Source organism: Corapipo altera, unplaced genomic scaffold (assembly GCF_003945725.1).
Source record: "Corapipo altera isolate COAL_440 unplaced genomic scaffold, ASM394572v1 1, whole genome shotgun sequence".
Taxonomy (NCBI): domain Eukaryota; kingdom Metazoa; phylum Chordata; class Aves; order Passeriformes; family Pipridae; genus Corapipo; species Corapipo altera.
The window spans coordinates 15,331,037-15,348,766 of NW_020884873.1; the positions used below are offsets into that span (position 1 = coordinate 15,331,037).

General features: G+C 40.4%; 1 protein-coding gene across 1 annotated transcript in view; it reads right to left on the bottom strand.

Moving 5' to 3' along the window:
- Positions 1-17,730, bottom strand: part of MYH9 (myosin heavy chain 9) — a 70,736-nt gene that overhangs the window by 33,704 nt on the left and 19,302 nt on the right. The window contains exons 3-6 of the mRNA XM_027654950.1: positions 16,537-16,693; positions 6,198-6,225; positions 5,521-5,614; positions 495-587 (exon numbers count right to left, since the gene is read on the bottom strand). Of these exons, the coding sequence (XP_027510751.1) occupies positions 495-587; positions 5,521-5,614; positions 6,198-6,225; positions 16,537-16,693 (372 nt within the window). The remainder of the gene's footprint in view (positions 1-494; positions 588-5,520; positions 5,615-6,197; positions 6,226-16,536; positions 16,694-17,730) is intronic.

Consider the following 17,730-nt stretch of genomic DNA (forward strand, 5'->3'; position numbering starts at 1 on the left):
ACCAAACACCTCCAGACATCTCTGACATTCCGGCAGTCTACAATTCAAACTCACTATGTTTCAATCTAGATTTCCTACAACCGGGTTCCCTTCAGTTTCACATGTTATCTACACAGTTCTACCTCCTTCAGTGTTAGCTTCAACCATTTTCAGTTAGCTCCAGCTCCCCCACCTGCCCTCTCAGATGTTGCCCATTGCTGTCCAGAGCAAGCAAAATAAGGAACAGTATTTGCTCTCCAGGATAAAACTGACTAATTACTTACAATAAAAATCAGCATAAGTGATCCTGGCATAGGCTCTGGTTTCTTCATTCTAGAGACCTAATTGATCTATTCGGGATAATTGACTGAATAAAGTTGATTTCCCAGATTAATTTGAAGGAATCACTCAGAGACAGTTATCCTGTCCCTGACAGCAATTCATCAAAAAGCAGAACAAGTCTTCCCTCTGGAAAGTACAGAATACTGGCACTCATGACAGACAGTAATACTCACAAATCTTGAGGAGTTGTCGTTCTTGACTGTCTTGGCATTTCCAAAGGCCTCCAGGATGGGATTAGCCTGGAGCAACTGTCTCTCCAGTTCTCCCTAGAGAGAAATCCAAAATTAATAAAGTAGGTAGCAGTTCACTGCATTAACCTTGGGTCAAACCAGCGCTGCAGTTTCAATTCACACTAGTTGGCATCTGCTGTAGAGAAGCCATATTAAACCTTAGGAGATGATCACTTAAACCTTCAAAGGAGACTCATTAGTTATCTGGGTGAAACAGAAACAGTCACGAATATGGTCTTATTCCCTTCCTCAACGCAAGCACATCGCAGTGCTGTCTTTCTGTTAACAAGAAGCCCTTCAAAGCCATTGGCTGTAACATCTCACAGACTTCCCAGGATTAAAGTGAAACACCATACCATCCAAGACCAGGCCCTCATCCCAGAAGTGTACTGCCATATAGGCTGGAAGAGTGAGGGAAACCCTGTCTTGCTACTTAAAGACAGCTCTGAATGCTGCTAGTAATAGTTAGTCTGAAAAGGTCTAATGTTTTATAAAAAACAAACAGAAGGCAAAAATGCTTGCACTTTTTAAAGAGTCTACATCTTCCAAAATACAAACAAGCAAAAACCTCCTTTGTAAGGAGGCACACACAAAAAAGAGAATTAGTGGTATCCCACAAACTGCATGATTGCTTGCATTCTGCTGCCATATTCACACACTCCTCCCCTCAAGGAACACAAAATACTGGAATTGTAGAAAAAGAAATTCAGAACCTTTATCCCCACCAAGTACTAGACTACTGCAGCATATTCACCTTTCCCTGCAGGCTCTAGATGTATCCCTGGCTGTTGCAAAAATTACTTGTCCTCTGTGCTAAAAGCATGGAGTTCTATATATTTCAAGATCACCTACAAAGCCTCTGGAGACAGAAAATTACAGTTTAGATTAATGTTTCTCTTTTTAGCAGTTATCAGTAAGTACTCAAGACTGCCTGTGCATAACAGATGGAAATGAAGTTTGATTTGTGAGAACTGGAATTTATGGGAAAACTATTTAAGGTTATTTCTAAAGGAAAATTGTTCCCATTTGTTCTCAAAGACAGATTAGTTCTTACACAGTGTCTCTAAAAATACATGCAATAAAAAAAGGTGGAAGATATATGAGAAACTGTACAATGAACTACAAGTCTTTATTTTTATTTCCACAATCATTTCACTTCATGCTTGCAAAGTGCAAAGCCAAACAAGACCCTCAGCCCCTACAGAACTGCACAGGTACAGAAGGGGCAGCTGCTGCAAACACCTTCATTCACTGTCAAGTATCTACAACTAGGGGCTTAGCCCTGGTAAGGGAACCTGAGCTGGGACATCAGCACAGACCCAGAATGTGGCACTGTGAGGAGAAAACCTTGAAAATAGGGTTCAGTCCTTGAAACTGTGTGGCAGTCACATTTCCCCTTGTGTTCTGGCACACGTATTGAAGTTGGAGTGCTCTTCCCTCACCCCATTCCTCTTCCCCATCCTGCAGTGAAGTTCTAGACCTTTGTTTGTGATTGCAGTCTGTTACTATTTAAGTGAGAGATGACAGCAACATAGCATTTAAACCCAACTATGGAACAAGAAAGGAAGAGAAATCAGGCTTTGATAACAGATCTATTTTAATTATTTGGCTAAAAATAAAACCAAGGTCATACTTAGCTACACAGAGATCAGAAGTTTATGGATATCCATACTACAGTGCCTCCTGTTATTTAGTACCTCAGGAAAAAGTGTCACTGGTTTCAAGGTGGTGTTGATAAACTGTGGGTTAGAGGTGCTTATGTCTCTTTAACACCAAGGTAGCAATAGGCATAGAGAATGACACCTCAGGCTCACAACAATACCAAACTACGGGGAGAAGAAAAGGCTGAAGAGTTGGTTAAGTCAGTGAGCCCTCCTGACCTGCCATAGCACCATGATACAGTGGGAAAAATCGAGTTCTTAGCATGCCACAGCAATGGCACATAAGATTAAGTGTCTACAATTACCATATCCATTCCTCACTAGCACGCTCTCTTTGTTTAAAAGTCAATTTCATTATGTTTAAAATTTAAAAGAGGTTTTTGGGTGGAGTTTGTTGGGTTTTTTTACCTTAAATTTTGATGGCTACCTTCCACTGATGGAAGATACTTCATTATTATTTATACAACAGGTATTTTGCAAAGCAAAACCTGTACAACACAGACCTGTCCATGACAAGCTTTCTAGAAATTCTAAGGTTCCTATCATTAAGATGCTGCCAATTTTCTTGCACCTGTAATTGCCATTCCTTGACCTGAAACAAATTTGTTTAATACTTGGCATGCATTTGAAGTATGTACTATATTCCTCATGAAAACAGAAGCCGTAAAAGCCATTGGATCTGTTACCCTGTGGCTGGGCAGTGTCCAACACTCTTCTATTTCTACTGCTCTGAAGTTACAAAACCAATTTAAAGCAATTAAAATCCTTGACATCTACCTTGTACTCTGAATTTTTTGCATCTCATACACTTTCTGGAAAATTCTGTATGCAAGGTAGAACTTTTGCCAGTCATTTATTCTTCAGAAAGTGTAGAGAAAGGCATCCAGAAATCACAGCTACCTGTAACAGCATGCAATTAAAAAAAACATATGGGTGAGGGTGTTTGGGCTGTTTGTTTGGTTTGCTGGAGTTTTTTGTTGCTTTGTTTTTTACACTTCAGGGATTTGCTTTTGTATTCTTCTCCGCAGTCATGGGAGAGATTATCAAATAACTGAATCCCAACAACAGTGGCTGGACAGGGAAAGGAGAAAGGTCATCAGTAACTTAACCTTTGTTACAAATATTTAAATAGATTTAGTACACCCCCAAAGGAGCCTTAATGTGCTTAGTAGTCACACCATGCAGGCAGAAGCTATTTAGCTGAATATACTAATGCACTGGAAAAGAATGGTGAAATGCATCACTACCTCCAAAATGAGCGAGCTAGAGTTGAAGAATATGCTTTATAAATCTGATTTTGTTCTGATACTTGGAAAAACAGAGGTTTACATCCCAAACTTCTATAGGTGACAGTCAAGAAACCTTCATGGTAAATAAAGCACCACTACTTTCTATAATATCATTGTTTATGTTTCATGCCTAGTCTTGCAGCATAAAGGTTCAACACTATCATATCCTAATTAAAGACAAAGAATCTGCCATGACCAGTACACCTGAGATCATCAAAAAATTAAACGTATTCAACTTCATGAACTCTTATACTCTGGTTCCAAGTTTGCTTTGTAAAGAGTTTTTGCAGAGAGCACTCTACCGATTAACATTCAAAGACTCCAGCTCTAAATCCCCTCTGCTAAGGCCAGTTTAGTCACAAAGCTGGAACAAAATGTGAGCTGCAGGACTTTTTGGAAAAAATCAAAACTTACGGGAAAAAATTAAATATCAAACTTGGGCAAATCACCAACCAGTCCAACTGGTCCTGTCCTGCTTCGATGGTTCAAATTTTGCTCAAGGACAAGCAGTGGAAGAATACTTAACTCAACCCCATGATTCTATTTTCCACACTTAAAAAAAAGAAAAAAGGAGAATGTTTCTAAATACAGCTACTGACAGACCATGGAAAAAGCCTTCATATGTCTGAAAGTTTGGCACATGGAACGTTTTTTTTTTGGTTGGATTCCAGAAGTTACTTACTATGTGCGTGCGCACACACAGTGTGCCTGCGTGCAGAGATGCCTTCTTATTTATATATTCTACACACATAAGACATGCCAACACATTAAGCTACTAGGGGAAAACTCTTATGTAGAGATACAGTGGACACACTTGGCACCTGGCTTTCATTACACAGCTTACCAGTGAACATTTCCAGTGTGTTCAGCTCTGGCTAACAAGCCCACAGTCCTGGAACACCCTGTCTGCAGAGCAGCCTTCCCTGTGACCTTTCTTTGCAACCCACAGCCGCAACTCACTGCAAGGAATAGAAAGCTAAATACTTCAACTACATTAATCTTACTAGGAACACACACACATTGTATGCTTCAGGTTCTAGTAAAGCCTTGTCCAGTCCTATTGTCCTGGATGAATGCTTCTCAAATGGTATATCTCAGAAAACCCTGCAAGAAAAACTTGAAATGCAAACTAGTATTGAGCACACAAGTATTCTTGATATCACTATAGTCTCCAATTGAACATCCTTACAAAAAAATTATTGTGCACCACACAAAAAAAAATAAAAATTGTGAATTGTCTATGGATTTGTTTTAGCTGCAGAAAGTGATATTGGTGTGGAGTGAAAAGCTGCTCAAAAAAATCACACAATGGGACAGAAAATGCATTCCTGGTGCAGAACGTGCAGTAAACGTGCAGCTCACCTACGAGGATACAACTGAAGAATTCGGCAATAGTCCATCGGGGGAGAGGGAGGGGAAAAAAATATAAGTGAGACATCTTTAAAGTCCTCCCACCATCATCACCACCCTCCTTTCATGTGCTGCTAACACTTGGCTGTTTTCCCCCCTTCTAATGTTTTTGTAAAATTTCTAAGTTTTCAGCTGATGTCCACTAGCCTATCACTGTATTCTCCAGTTTTGAGACAGTATATGTAATAGCCAGACCTAATCTTTGATGGTACCGAAGAAAGGAGACAAATCCTCCATGGACAGATCAGTTTTAAACTGCCTAGACTGGTTATAAGTAATACATCCATGTGAAAAGGTCAGTACAGGTGATGCTTCACTTATAGCAGCTCTTGCCAATGCACTTGCCCATGAATCCAAGAGGTTGTGGATGAGCTTATCCCCACTGTAGCTCCACTGAATCAAAGGAATTATGACTTTGAACAGTTTTCCCTAGCTTGCCATTTTTTACAAACTTTTATTGTTTCATAGTTCGCTGTCCTCCTCAGTCCCCTGATAGATGTTAATACCTAAGCTTCTACAGAACATTATGGCTTTTACCAGCATCAGCCAACACATACTTATTGTCCAAAGTCAGCACAGCAATAAAATGTCAGTAAACCTAGGTCTTACCTGGTCTTTTTTAGACTTGTGTGAGGAAGCAACATGAGCCAGATACTGAATGACCTTCTTGGTGTTCTCTGTTTTACCAGCTCCTGATTCACCTCTGTAAAGAAAATATGCAGTTCATTCAGAAACAAGAGGTAGGGGGACATATTTATACTTCTAACCCCAAAAGGGCTACAGACATCTTTAACTGCATTCTGGCCATTGCAGCACCTCCCTCAAAAGGAGAAAAAGTTAGACTGCAGTTGTACCCTCAGCCAGTTTGCAGCTGGGTGCAGGTTCCACATGTAAGCAGGACTGAGGGTCAATCAATTTTACTGCGTCTAGAAGAGAAATTGCTGTATCAAGAGTATCTGTTACTCTATCAGCCTCAGCAGTATGAACGAACTTAAACATCACAGCTGCATCAAATCTGAAGGACCACTCGAAGCCTTTTCCATTGACAAAGCTGTATTACTTCAGTAGTTTGAGCACAGGGGCTGTTTCAAAACCATCCTTCTTCCACTTATTTTGCAGAAACAATTATATATTGGAGGAACTGTAGTGGGACCTTCCTTGACTCTCCATTATCACCTGATTTTGTAAGCCTACTACCAGCAGTTAAAATTAAGAGAGTCCTTCAACCAAGAACATAAAAACACAAGCTTTGACATGCAGACAAGCTGGCAACTGTAAATACTCACGTGCAAAGGATGGACTGATCCTCTCGATCTAGAATAAAATATAAAAAAAGTGGTCAGACTAGGACTCTAAAACTGAATTTCTCTGACAGAATGAAATCAATATCAAAGACAAAACCAGGAACTAGTAAACACTGACAAGTATCTTTAGAAACATGGCCAGGTAACCTCCTCTCTGGCAAAAGATCCCAACCTCCTACCATATGCCAAAGGATAATGGCACCATAGCAGTTTAGTTTTCTTCATCCAGAAAGATTATTTGCATTACAATTTTTCTACAAACAATACAGAAGTCTCCCACTGAATATTTCCTTATCACAGAGCTACAGTTTGATGTGCACCTCCTTGTTCTTCAGTTGCCTTGCCTCTATTATACTGAGCCCATACTGACTTACCAAAGTTATCAGCAGAGCAGTGAAAATGGAAGGGGGAGAGGGGAAGTGGGACAGCAACTGTTACAAATCCTAAAGTGCCAAAGACTCATATCAAACAGAGGTTTTCACTCCAAAACAAACACTGGAAGCTCAGTGAGAAATATTCGTTACTTATTTTGTACAGAATGGACTCAAAAACTATGACACTAAGCAGCAGCTTACATCCTATACAGCTGATTGTTTGTGGCATCAATCCCTATTGTATTAACACAGCAACTGGTAACAGCAGAAACCTTTTCTTTTTCATGTTTACATACCACCACACATACTAATGCCTGTGTTCAGTTCCCATCTGTGGATGATATCTTTCCAGTTACAGAACTTAACTCACCCAGCCTATTCACCACTATCTTCTCCCACATCTTTTAATCACCTTTCAGCTTCCACCTATGATTCCACTTCCTTATGCACACTCCTGACTAGTCCTTCCACCATGCCTTCATTCCACAGCTCCCACACTATTTCTTTGTGAACACACTCCCCTGATTCTGCCTTGTTTCACCTTTCATTTACCCCTCTACCCTGTGCCCGCCTGGCCCCCTAGGTTGCATCCCATTTCTTCTCCACAGCACCAGGAACGAGCTGGGAGCACTGGGCAGACTGGAGAGTGCCTGTACCTATACCAGAACAGCCTTAGTGGCTTGTAGTGATCACAAGGGCAGCAAGACCTGTTCCAACATGGAACAAACAGGCACAGCAAGTCATTCACTGACAGTCCACAAGAGCCACTGGGGCACTCACAGAACACACTGTGCCACCAAACTCAAAATCCCCACTAGTCTGTGGCTTTTTTTGTTTTGTTTCATTTTAGGTGTTTGTCTGTTTTTAAATCAAGACCGGAGGACTGTCAGATCATCCAGTTTGAGAAGCTCAGTAATACAGCAGCAGTTAGATTCCATTCAGTTATCTCCACTTTTCTTTTTCCACCAAGTCCCAATTTTGCATTGGGCTGAGGTCTAATTTGTGAAGAGAGAAAAAGCAAGCCTCAAACATCCATAAGTATACAATTCACTGCTCTAATAAATTGTTTCAGCAATTGGTAACCTTTGTCAGTTATGTTGATGTTTGTGACTGTCTCTACATTTTAGCTACTGGCTCTTTCTAATCCTTTTTCCCATAGCTTAGAGAAATCAAGTGCACTCATTATTCTTCCCACCACAGAGTACTTAGACGATATAATTAAGTCACCATTCAAGTTGTTTTGTGCAAGATAAAGAGATTGAGCTGTAATTAGGGAAGGCTTTCTAGTGTGATAGATTTCAAGTACCTGAAACCACTTTCTATACCCTTAAATACCGCTGCTGCAAGTGAATTTAGCATTTCAGTTTTAACATCAAGAATGCCATATTCATCAAGAAAAATCTTCTATAAACTCAGTTTATAAAGAGAGGAGTATAGTTAGCCTGTGGACATATTTTCATGGAATAAGGAAAGCTGGTAAACCTGCCAAATTTGTGATTCCATCTTCTCTTAAATTATTCTGAAGCCAATAATGAAAGCATTAGGTTCACGTACTACAGATACACAACTCCTGCTATTAAGCTTCTTTAATGGAATCTGATTGTATGTAGATAAGCAAAAAAAATGAGAGAAAAATAATCTGCTCTTTTCCTGCTAATACTCAGAATGTTACCTGTCATTACCCTGGCTAATGTTCTCAGAAAGAGCTGATCAGCCCCAAGTTTGGAAGAAAGTAAGCAGAAGAAAATCACCACTCAAACATTTTTGGCCTGGCAAATTCTTAAGCCTTCAAAGCTAGATGTTGCTGCTTTACTTGCACTGCATATTCATTTTTTCAAGTGTTGAATTTAATTCACTGTCTTTGAGACATGCACCCCTTTTGCTGAGGGACAGGGCAAGAGTAGAGGTTAGCCAGCTTCAAAAGCCCCACGCATTCAAGGTTCCCAGTGGGTCAAGGGCTCAGAAGGCACATGCCAGCCCTGTGCATGACTGGGCACTTTGAGGGTGGATCAGGGGAATAACTAATGACTCATTTATGGATTGCCTAAGGAAATGTATTCTTGGGTAGTGCAACACCTAGGTACAATCCTCCATTGCAAAGCAGCTATGTGAAAGGACAAGGCTGTGCCTCTGAATAATATTTGACTTTCAAAAGCTTGACTATAAACAAGCAGTCCACTTGTCTGAGAAAATATACTTGCATTCAGGTACTACAGAGGTTCTTCTAAGAAGTCAATTTGAGAGAAAGAAAAAAAATATTTAAAAAGATAACTCTAAGGAAGGTGCTCCTTACTCCTGGTAGCCAGCTCTGATCCTGGAATATGAGCTGGGGCTTCTTAAACAGGCAGTGGAGCCCCAAGCACTTGAATAGCACATGCCTTCCCATTCCCTCTCCTCCAGATGATCCAGTACAAGAGTACTGGTAGGCAGACAGATAAACTGACTGCCCAACAGAAAAAGAGATGATCAACATCAAATAAAACCAAGAAGCTCTTTGGCACTGAACACTTCTTGATCATGCCAAGTTTTGTTATACTTAGTTGAGAAGTCCTTTCAAGCCTCATTCCAGTGAGGCAAGGTAACAACAGCACCCTGAAGTGACCCTAGGAAGTCTCAAAGGGGCAAGCACAGGATTTTTCCCTGCCTTAACACAGAGCAAGGTGTTGAAAGGTGCTCAGACAGGAAAAGTCACAGACAGTGTTCAAAATCCTGTTGGCACAGTATTCCTCCCCCAGCATACCTTCCTGGTGGCCCACTGCAGCTGCCTTAGTCACCTCTGCTTTAAGTCAGCAGGAACGTACCTGCGAGTGCAGGCAAGTCACCGGGAGCGTGCAGACACTGCCATAAAAGGCAACATTCCTGTTTGCAATCCGGGGGAAATTCTTTCCCAGGACTGCAAAGCAGCAGTCATTGGGATAGCTGGAATTCTTCTAATTGTGTACAGACAGACAACTCAAATAATGTGTTGAGTAACAGGAAACTGGAGCCGACCAAAGGGCCAAAGAGCTAATGCATACAAAGCATAACTCTCAGATACAATTTCAGTTAAGAATTGTTTAAAATGCCAATAATCATTCTCTATACCATGCTGACTTGAGCCATCATGAATCAGAATTCAGTTGTCCAGGCAAGAGGCCACCTCCACCTCATTTTTAAAAAAAAAAAACAAAACCCAAGCATTCAACATGGGCGTTCTGCACAACTTCAGTCAGCACTTGCCTGTATTTTACTGTCAGTTGTGCAAGCAACCTACTCAGCAAAAGAGAATGTGCTGGGTACAATAAACTCAGTTGCTTATAATAACACAATCAAGAAATGCCTGATTAAAAGAAATCTGCATCTGCTTTTCAATCCTAAACAGAGTTACTTATTAAAAATAATCCAGAATAACAACTCATTAGTTAATTATAGCAACAGTTCTGTATTTCAAACCAGCTGACAAGGAAAGCTTTTTATCTAGGCTCTTCTTCAGCTCTCATCACCATAGTATTCAAGTGATCATAAGATGCAGCAGCCTCAAGCATCCAGAAATTCAGGAAGTAAAACATCCTTTAAATTTAAACTATACAGCAGTATTGTATAATAAGATCAGTAGTTTAATTTTACTATGTAAAAAACCCCATAATATCTAACTCATTCTTGACTTTCTTTAGTCCAAGAATAAAAGACTGCATCTTAGACAGGTGACTGCTTCAGCATATACTAAAAACTTAATTAAACCAAAATTTGTTTTCATGAGAGGAAAGGAACTTCTTGTACAAAGAAAGTCCTCAACCAAATATTCTAATGCAAAACAACAAGTCTCAATGAATGCTGAATTGCTGTGGTCAAATATATTGGCATAATTGATAAATTAATGCAGCTCCAAACTCCTGACTTCTGTTTTTAAATGTTTTGGGATGGGAGAAGAAAAAGGTTGGAAAGCTAGAAGAGAATATGCAATTTAAGCTCTCCATCTCAGTTACAGAACATCCTACCAGGCCTTTATCACCCACTTCCTCTGCATGAGTGACTCCCGTTTCAGGGCTGTTCATCTCCATAAAAGGAGAAGTATACAGCATTCACACAATGGTGACATCATCTCTCCAGCTAAGAGGAAGTGGAGCTGAAAGGCGAAGGCTTGGCTTGCAGTCCCCTGCCTATAGCTGACTCATTAAGGCTAAAAGCTTAACCATAGCTCCACGGTAACACCCACCTCCTAACCACGGAGCATCTGGCAGGATGGAGCAGCCTGGCCCTCCTAGTTCCTGTTACTACACTGCTCCGCCAGCATCCCGGGGAATGCCTGCAGCCCAACTTAGCCAACTGGCTGGCCAACCAACTTACAGAGTTGACCTAAAGCAAGAATTAGTCTTAAATGCATCTAAGTGCTTCAATCATACAGTATTTTCAGCTTCTTATTGCCTCCTCAAATTTCCCTTCCAACATCAACATAATTTTACAACCCACGTCCTTTCCTTGGGGTTCTTGACACAGGAGGAATCCCAGGCCCCTGCCACACTGTGCTACACAGAACAACCCCACTGGCATCAGATCCAATCAAATGTGTTCATTGTGGTGCTTTAACCTATATGTTGGTTTGAACAAGATCAAAAACACTCCAGGGGAACACCAGAACAGAGCCTGAGAGTCTGTTTTTGCATTATCATCTAAGGAATGCATTATAGAGAGCTTTCAAAATGCTAATAAACTATCATCAAGTACAAAAAGAAAAAAAAGAAAGAGAAAAGAAAAATCAAATGAAGGACAAACACAGCATATTCAAGATAGCTCTCAACAACGGAGATGTTAAAAGATGTTAAAAAAAAGATGGTTAAAAAAAAGAGAGAAAAAAACCCACTTGAGTTGGCAGGAACTCTGCAGTGCCAAGATTCAGCTCTGCATTAGCTGAAGTTTGAGGACAGCCACAAGGAGAAAAATAAGTTTCATTTGAAAAATGAAATATATCCTACTGGGTCAAATGCAAATATTTATTCCCCCAAGACATTTTTGGACTAGAGCCCATATCCCTTTCTCTAGCACTCCTTAACTGAATCTGGAGATGGCAAAAAACAAGTTAGGCTGTAATTTTAGGTTACACAAATGTTTATGAAGTTCTGACAGAAAAGAAAAACTGGTATACAGCCTGCAAAAGCTCAGGCAGCTCATGATACTAAAACAGTGAACTGCAGGGAGACTGACAGCAGGGGCTGGACCATTACATAAGCGACTGCCAGGGAGCTCCTGCTCTGGTTTACAGGAATGAACTGAAAAGGGTGTGGTAGCTACTAAAAAACAAGTGGGCAACGGATTCATTTTTAGCTCCTTGTTCTATTGGAAACCACATTTTGAGACACAGATTTTGAGAGCTGTATTTAGAAATCTCAAGTAATTCAAAGCACGTAAAACATTTCTTAAGAAAATGAGAAACTACGTACATATTTTCTCGCTATTTGTATCCAGACACCATCAAAACTAATATTCTCTGCAATTAGTAACCAAATTTAATGTTGCCCTTTGCATCAGAAATTTGGACAAATCTTGGAAACAAACTAGTGACACCACAGTCCATATTCTTTTGCGTTTAATGGAAACAGAACTAGACCTTTACATGCAACTTGAAAGAGATATCTGTGCCTCTACATAATCTGAGCAGGTCTGAATTGATAAGCACTCACAGAATCCCATATAGAAGAGAAAGATGCACTTTGAGACAGTGCATTATGCAGTGCAGCACAGCAGATCAGTGCTAAGAAGCAACCTGAGAAATTACTTGGCAGCAAGCAAGTTAAAACAGAAGTGTTCTGCTAGCTCGGAAACTTAAACAGATATGCAAACATTTAAGAATTACAAACAAAACTCTTGAAGGTCTCTGTTCTATAGAAGCAGATCTAGAGGACTGCCTGTAGTGAAAATCACAACTGGTCCCGAGGTGCATGTGAAGATCTACAATGGCAAGAGATTTGTCTTAAAATACTTCACACTGTGTTTTGTCCCTTAGTACAACAAGGCACCAAAAAATGAGGTTACTGTGCTTCAGGATTTTTTCTTTTAAACACCAAACGCAGAGACCACCTAACACCCAAGTGAACACCAGCAAGGTGCTGGCTGCACAGGCTCCTTTGCAGACTAATCCATCAAGGTCAAGGAGGGTTTAATCACTGTACAATGATTTTCAGAGGTTTGTTAGATGAAATGTTAGGAGTTCCCTAAAAAACGTGGAGAAAACTGGGTAAGAAAAGAGACAGAGCATGTTCATTAGCCATGTGCTGCCTATTCCCTCTCCTACTTATCTCTTCATTGAACAGGATGAGCTTTGTAGACCAGAATAACCATACTGACCTAATCTATTACAGAAGTTTCAGATACTTTTCCGGGCATTAAAACCAACACTATGCTCCAGATACCAATGACATTTCTAGCTTCTATCACTATTTGACACAGAAAATTCCCTACATGGGTTCCAAACAGACAAACGGGTGCTGTTTAACAGTTCTAAAGTATGTTTTTCTAAATTGAGGCCCTGGAGACTATGAAATGAGGTAAAGGATGTACCTCTTCAGTACACATCTGCTGCCTTAAAATAATGATTTATTTGCTCAAGACATCTCTCCACTTACAGGCACCGTGCTTCAATTATCAGCATCAGAAGACTAACTCTTCTGAAAGCAGACTTGAGGTTTCTGGCACCCAGGTTACCCAGGGAGCAGAAACATTAAGACAAATGGTTGTTTTCTCTAATAGCAAAAATGTTACGCTTTTTTCAGAGTTCTGCTCTTGAAGCACAGTCTCTCCAAGTACCATGCAGCAGAGTAATGTTCTCACCTCATTTCTGAGAGTCAAAGTCTTGGGTCAGAGAAAAAAAACAAAACCAACAACAAACAACCTACTTTGAACAAATTCTCCTCCGTTTTATTGCTTCAAGAAAGTACTTCTGGGAAAATTAAGAAAAAGCAATATAACCTCTTGGAATATCTAAGTGACACATGACACTTCTGTCAGTGGAGTAACCAGCAGACACAGTGTATCAGCACAGATGCCTGAAAAGGGTTAAATAGTTTCTGGATTAGCAGAGGTTGCAACAAAGCTCTCATCTTCCTCTCCCCTTCCCAATTCCTTTCCTGATGAACCAGCCCTTTGAAAGGCCTGCTTACTCGAATACCATAAACTGACTGAAAACCAACAAAAAAAAAAAAAAATCAGAGTCCAAATCAATTTACACAAAAAGCTTTTGCACTCTGTCAGCTTAAGAGATAACTATACCCCGTGCTGACAGAAGTCAGAGCCAACAGCTTGCTATCCTTCTTCATTCAGGCCATGAAGGATGCCCAGTCTTCAGGGCTCTGAAAGTAACCTAGGGAAGGCAGCCTAATCCTAAATGCCTCTGGCTCATGTGGAGCACCCAACCCTTTCATCTTCTATTCTCTGTACAGATTCCTGCCATACCACCGGCTGCTGCACCAAGCCTCCCCCACCACTGAGTAAAATGAGAAAGTGGAATAGGAATGCTGCTTTCCACTGCCCTAGAGGCTGGCCAGGACCAGAGACACTGCAACAACATACTCTCCGTCACCCCCAGTAGCAGACATTGGAATGCTACTGTTACCCTTTGCAACAAGGAAATAAGGCAGCAAAGAACCCTAAAACAATCTCTAGGAGTCTTGTTAGCACACATAGGCTACACATAGCACGCGTGTGAAGCCACACAGAAAAATCCTTCCAAACCTAGTTAAAAAGGTCAAACAAAGCAGGCTAGTTCAAAAGCTAACTGGGAATGATATTCACAACCAACAAGCATTTCAAAAAGTCAGCAACGAGGTATCTCAAACTAGGCAAAGAAGAGCTGGGGTAAACCTCTTGACTATCAATACTGCTGAGAATACTGCACAGTTAGAATTGTTCTGGGAAAGGTAAACACTCCAGCAGAGCTCATAGCAACTTTCCCATACTTGGAACACAGAGGCAGGGCTGCCATTCTTCAGCTTTGTACAATAAAGAAAGTCAAGTCTGGGATTTCCAAATTTTAGACATGGTTCAAGCAGTGGTCTGATGGAGACATCTTCTCTTTTCAACAGCAAAGAAAGCATCCATGTAGATTAATCACTAGCTCTGAACCACCATTAGACCAGGGAAGGTCACCCATCTCTTGTTGCAGAATTGCACTGCTTGGATATCTTCTGCCACATAATGATATACCTGGCAGAGATGAAGGACAAGGTGCATGCACATGCAGTTTCAAATGGTTTGACTGTTGTTTATAAAGGAAAAGGACTTCTTCAGTCTCCATACAACAATGCCAAACAAACCATTTCTGATTCTATATAGAAAAGATTTCTTTTTAGGGAACAATAACTTTGGTACAATTAAGTCAATAGCTTGTTTAAGAAAAATGCAAGTTAGTACTTGAGCTGACAATGAGAGGGCAAGAGAGAGAAGGAAGCAATAAGGGATGACGTTTATGGACAACATTCTGCAATGTGTAGTACAGGTGGAGCTTCTCTTCTTGTCCTTCATGGCAGACCCAGTCTTTCTCTGAGGGAAATGAGGTCCTATATAGGTCCATGTTCACAGGTTTTTTTTTTCTGGATACAGCACTCATTTCACAGTAACACACCAGCAGTATAGCTGTATTTTGTCAAGACCTGCCACATCTCAATACTGTGCCACCAGACCACTGCAGCACGTCTGTATGCTCATCCCTCCCCACCTCGGGCTTTTACAAATACAGATTTACTGATCCATCTTGTTAGCTCAGCCCTGTGCTCTGCTCTGCATGGCACCATGCTTTAGCAACCTTTCACAGCCTTCTCCACACAAAGTTTGTTTGAAGCCACTAACACAGGTAGGTGGATGGAGATTTTCTTGTCTCCTTCCCACTCTGGGAACCTATATTACTACAGTCCTCCTGTGCTTGGCAGTGCAAGTGGTAGTGAGGGCAGGTGAAAAGCAGAACTCTAAAACTGAGTCTAATGAGAGTTTTAAAGCATGATTTTATTATATCTGGCCATTGTTGAAAAATGTGAAGCTAATGACAAGACCTAGGAGAGACAAACACCTTAATCATTTCTAGTCATCAAAAATTAAAGGAGTAATTACATTCATACAAGTCACGACAAATCAAACTGTCCATTACACCCTTTAAACCTTACAAAGCATGCTTCTTCATAAAACCCATCTACAAACAGGAAGAAAAGCACAAAATACCTCCACACCTGAACACTCTCCAAGCATGCAAACACAAGCACTGACTCTGTAAAAGACCTCCTCTCAGAATGAGGGATATGCACAGGATATTCAGAGCTCATTTTTAAAAGTTCTCAAGTGACAAACAAGCTGCAGATACTATATATGGTTCTCTAATTCTCAGCTGTATATGTGAGGGTGGGGTCAACGTGCTTGCTGTCTTTTATTCCATGAAAAGCCAACAGATGAACTTAATATTTCCTGATGGGAAGTTTTATTTTTACCAGAATAAGAATGCAACCAAACAACTCTTGATCAGTAAAACTACCACTGAGCATCACACCTAAAAATATTAAGCTTGTTTCACCCAACTAGATTGTACAACTGGATTTTAAGCTGGCTTTTGTTAAAAGCCTCTCTCAATCAATACATCTGCCTGCCCACCTATAGCTATCTTGATCTATAAGCTCATCACCAAGAGGGAAAATTTGCTACCTCAGTTCTGCTTGCTTCTCTGAACGCTGTGCATTCACACCAACTTGTTCTTCATGTCAAATTTAGCTCTAACCAACCTCTTTGTAAGGTTCTTCGATCCATTAGAGCAGGAGAAAGGTATTCACCTGAACACAAAAGGTGGTACCAAGTAGGTGTCAGGTGACTGTAAGCAAGGACAGAGTGGGCAACAATGTCTTTTGATAGCAGTGAGTTGTTGTTCTCCTACAGTGTTCTGACTGCAACCTTGATTCGGGATTTCAACAAGAGTCATTATCTCAGTCAGCACTTACCTTGCATCATACTCCTGTAGGCTGTGTCTGTGATGGCATAGATATGAGGGGGCATCTCATGTCTCTTTTTGCCTTTGTACATCTCCACTATTTCTTCTGAGTATATGGGCAGGTTCTTGTAAGGGTTGATTACCACACAGAACAGGCCTGAGTAGGTCTGGAAAGAAAACGCCCCAGCAAATAAAGACAAGAATTACATGCTGTATAGTTGCATATTTTAACAGTATATTGCTTCAAAAAACAAACAAACTGAACAGTGCTTTTTTAAATACTTCTTCCAGTGATGCCATGTGGGATGCTTCCCACTACACAATATTAGAATCTGAGCAACGTCTAAAGTCATATCAACTTGACCAGTACTCAACTTTTCCAAGTATGCACAGAGCATCAACTGACACATTAGTCACACTGATGTCATTGGCCTGCTCCTTGGCTAACTAACAGTCCACTAGGACTGGCTTTCCTTCCTTTCAAGGTTCCTATATTCAGGTCAAGTGCCATTTTATTGTGTAAGGTAGGTGCTCAGCTCCTAGAAGCACACATTTGATTATGTTCTGCCTCATGTTTGCTATGGATTTATCTAATAATTGATCAACTACAACACAATAACACTTCAAGTCAAAATAGTTACTGAAATTAAAATTAGACCAGTGTACTCCTGAAAGGTTTTCAAGGCCACTGGACTAGGCCAAATTCAGTGCTACCTTGTTCTGAACAGGAAGCTGGATTAGATGGCCTCCTAAAGACTCTTCCAGCCTGAATACTTTCCTGACTTACAATGTAATGGGTATGACTCAAACTAGATTCAAACCATTAGATCATTAATGTTGTATAGTCAGCAACATTTGCTGAAGTTTACTTCTAATTAATTTCAAATGGTTAATTCATTGATCTATGACAGCAAACCTCGATTTCTCAATTGGTTTCCACTGGTTTAAATTGTACAATTCTAATGGAATACAAATGACAAAATACTTCCAGTGAAAATATTAAGCTTTTTTTAAAACAAGGAAAAAACCAAAACTCTGAGATTTGAATACCTGAAAGAAAAAGCCGAACCAACTTTGTACTCGCAAAGGGAATAGGAGAAGCAGAGACTTCTTGGATATCTCCTAGATATTCTAAGAATAGCATTCCAAGCCTTGTTCCTGGGATTTAGAGCTATCCTATTTCCCTGTCAACTTCAGAAGCAGC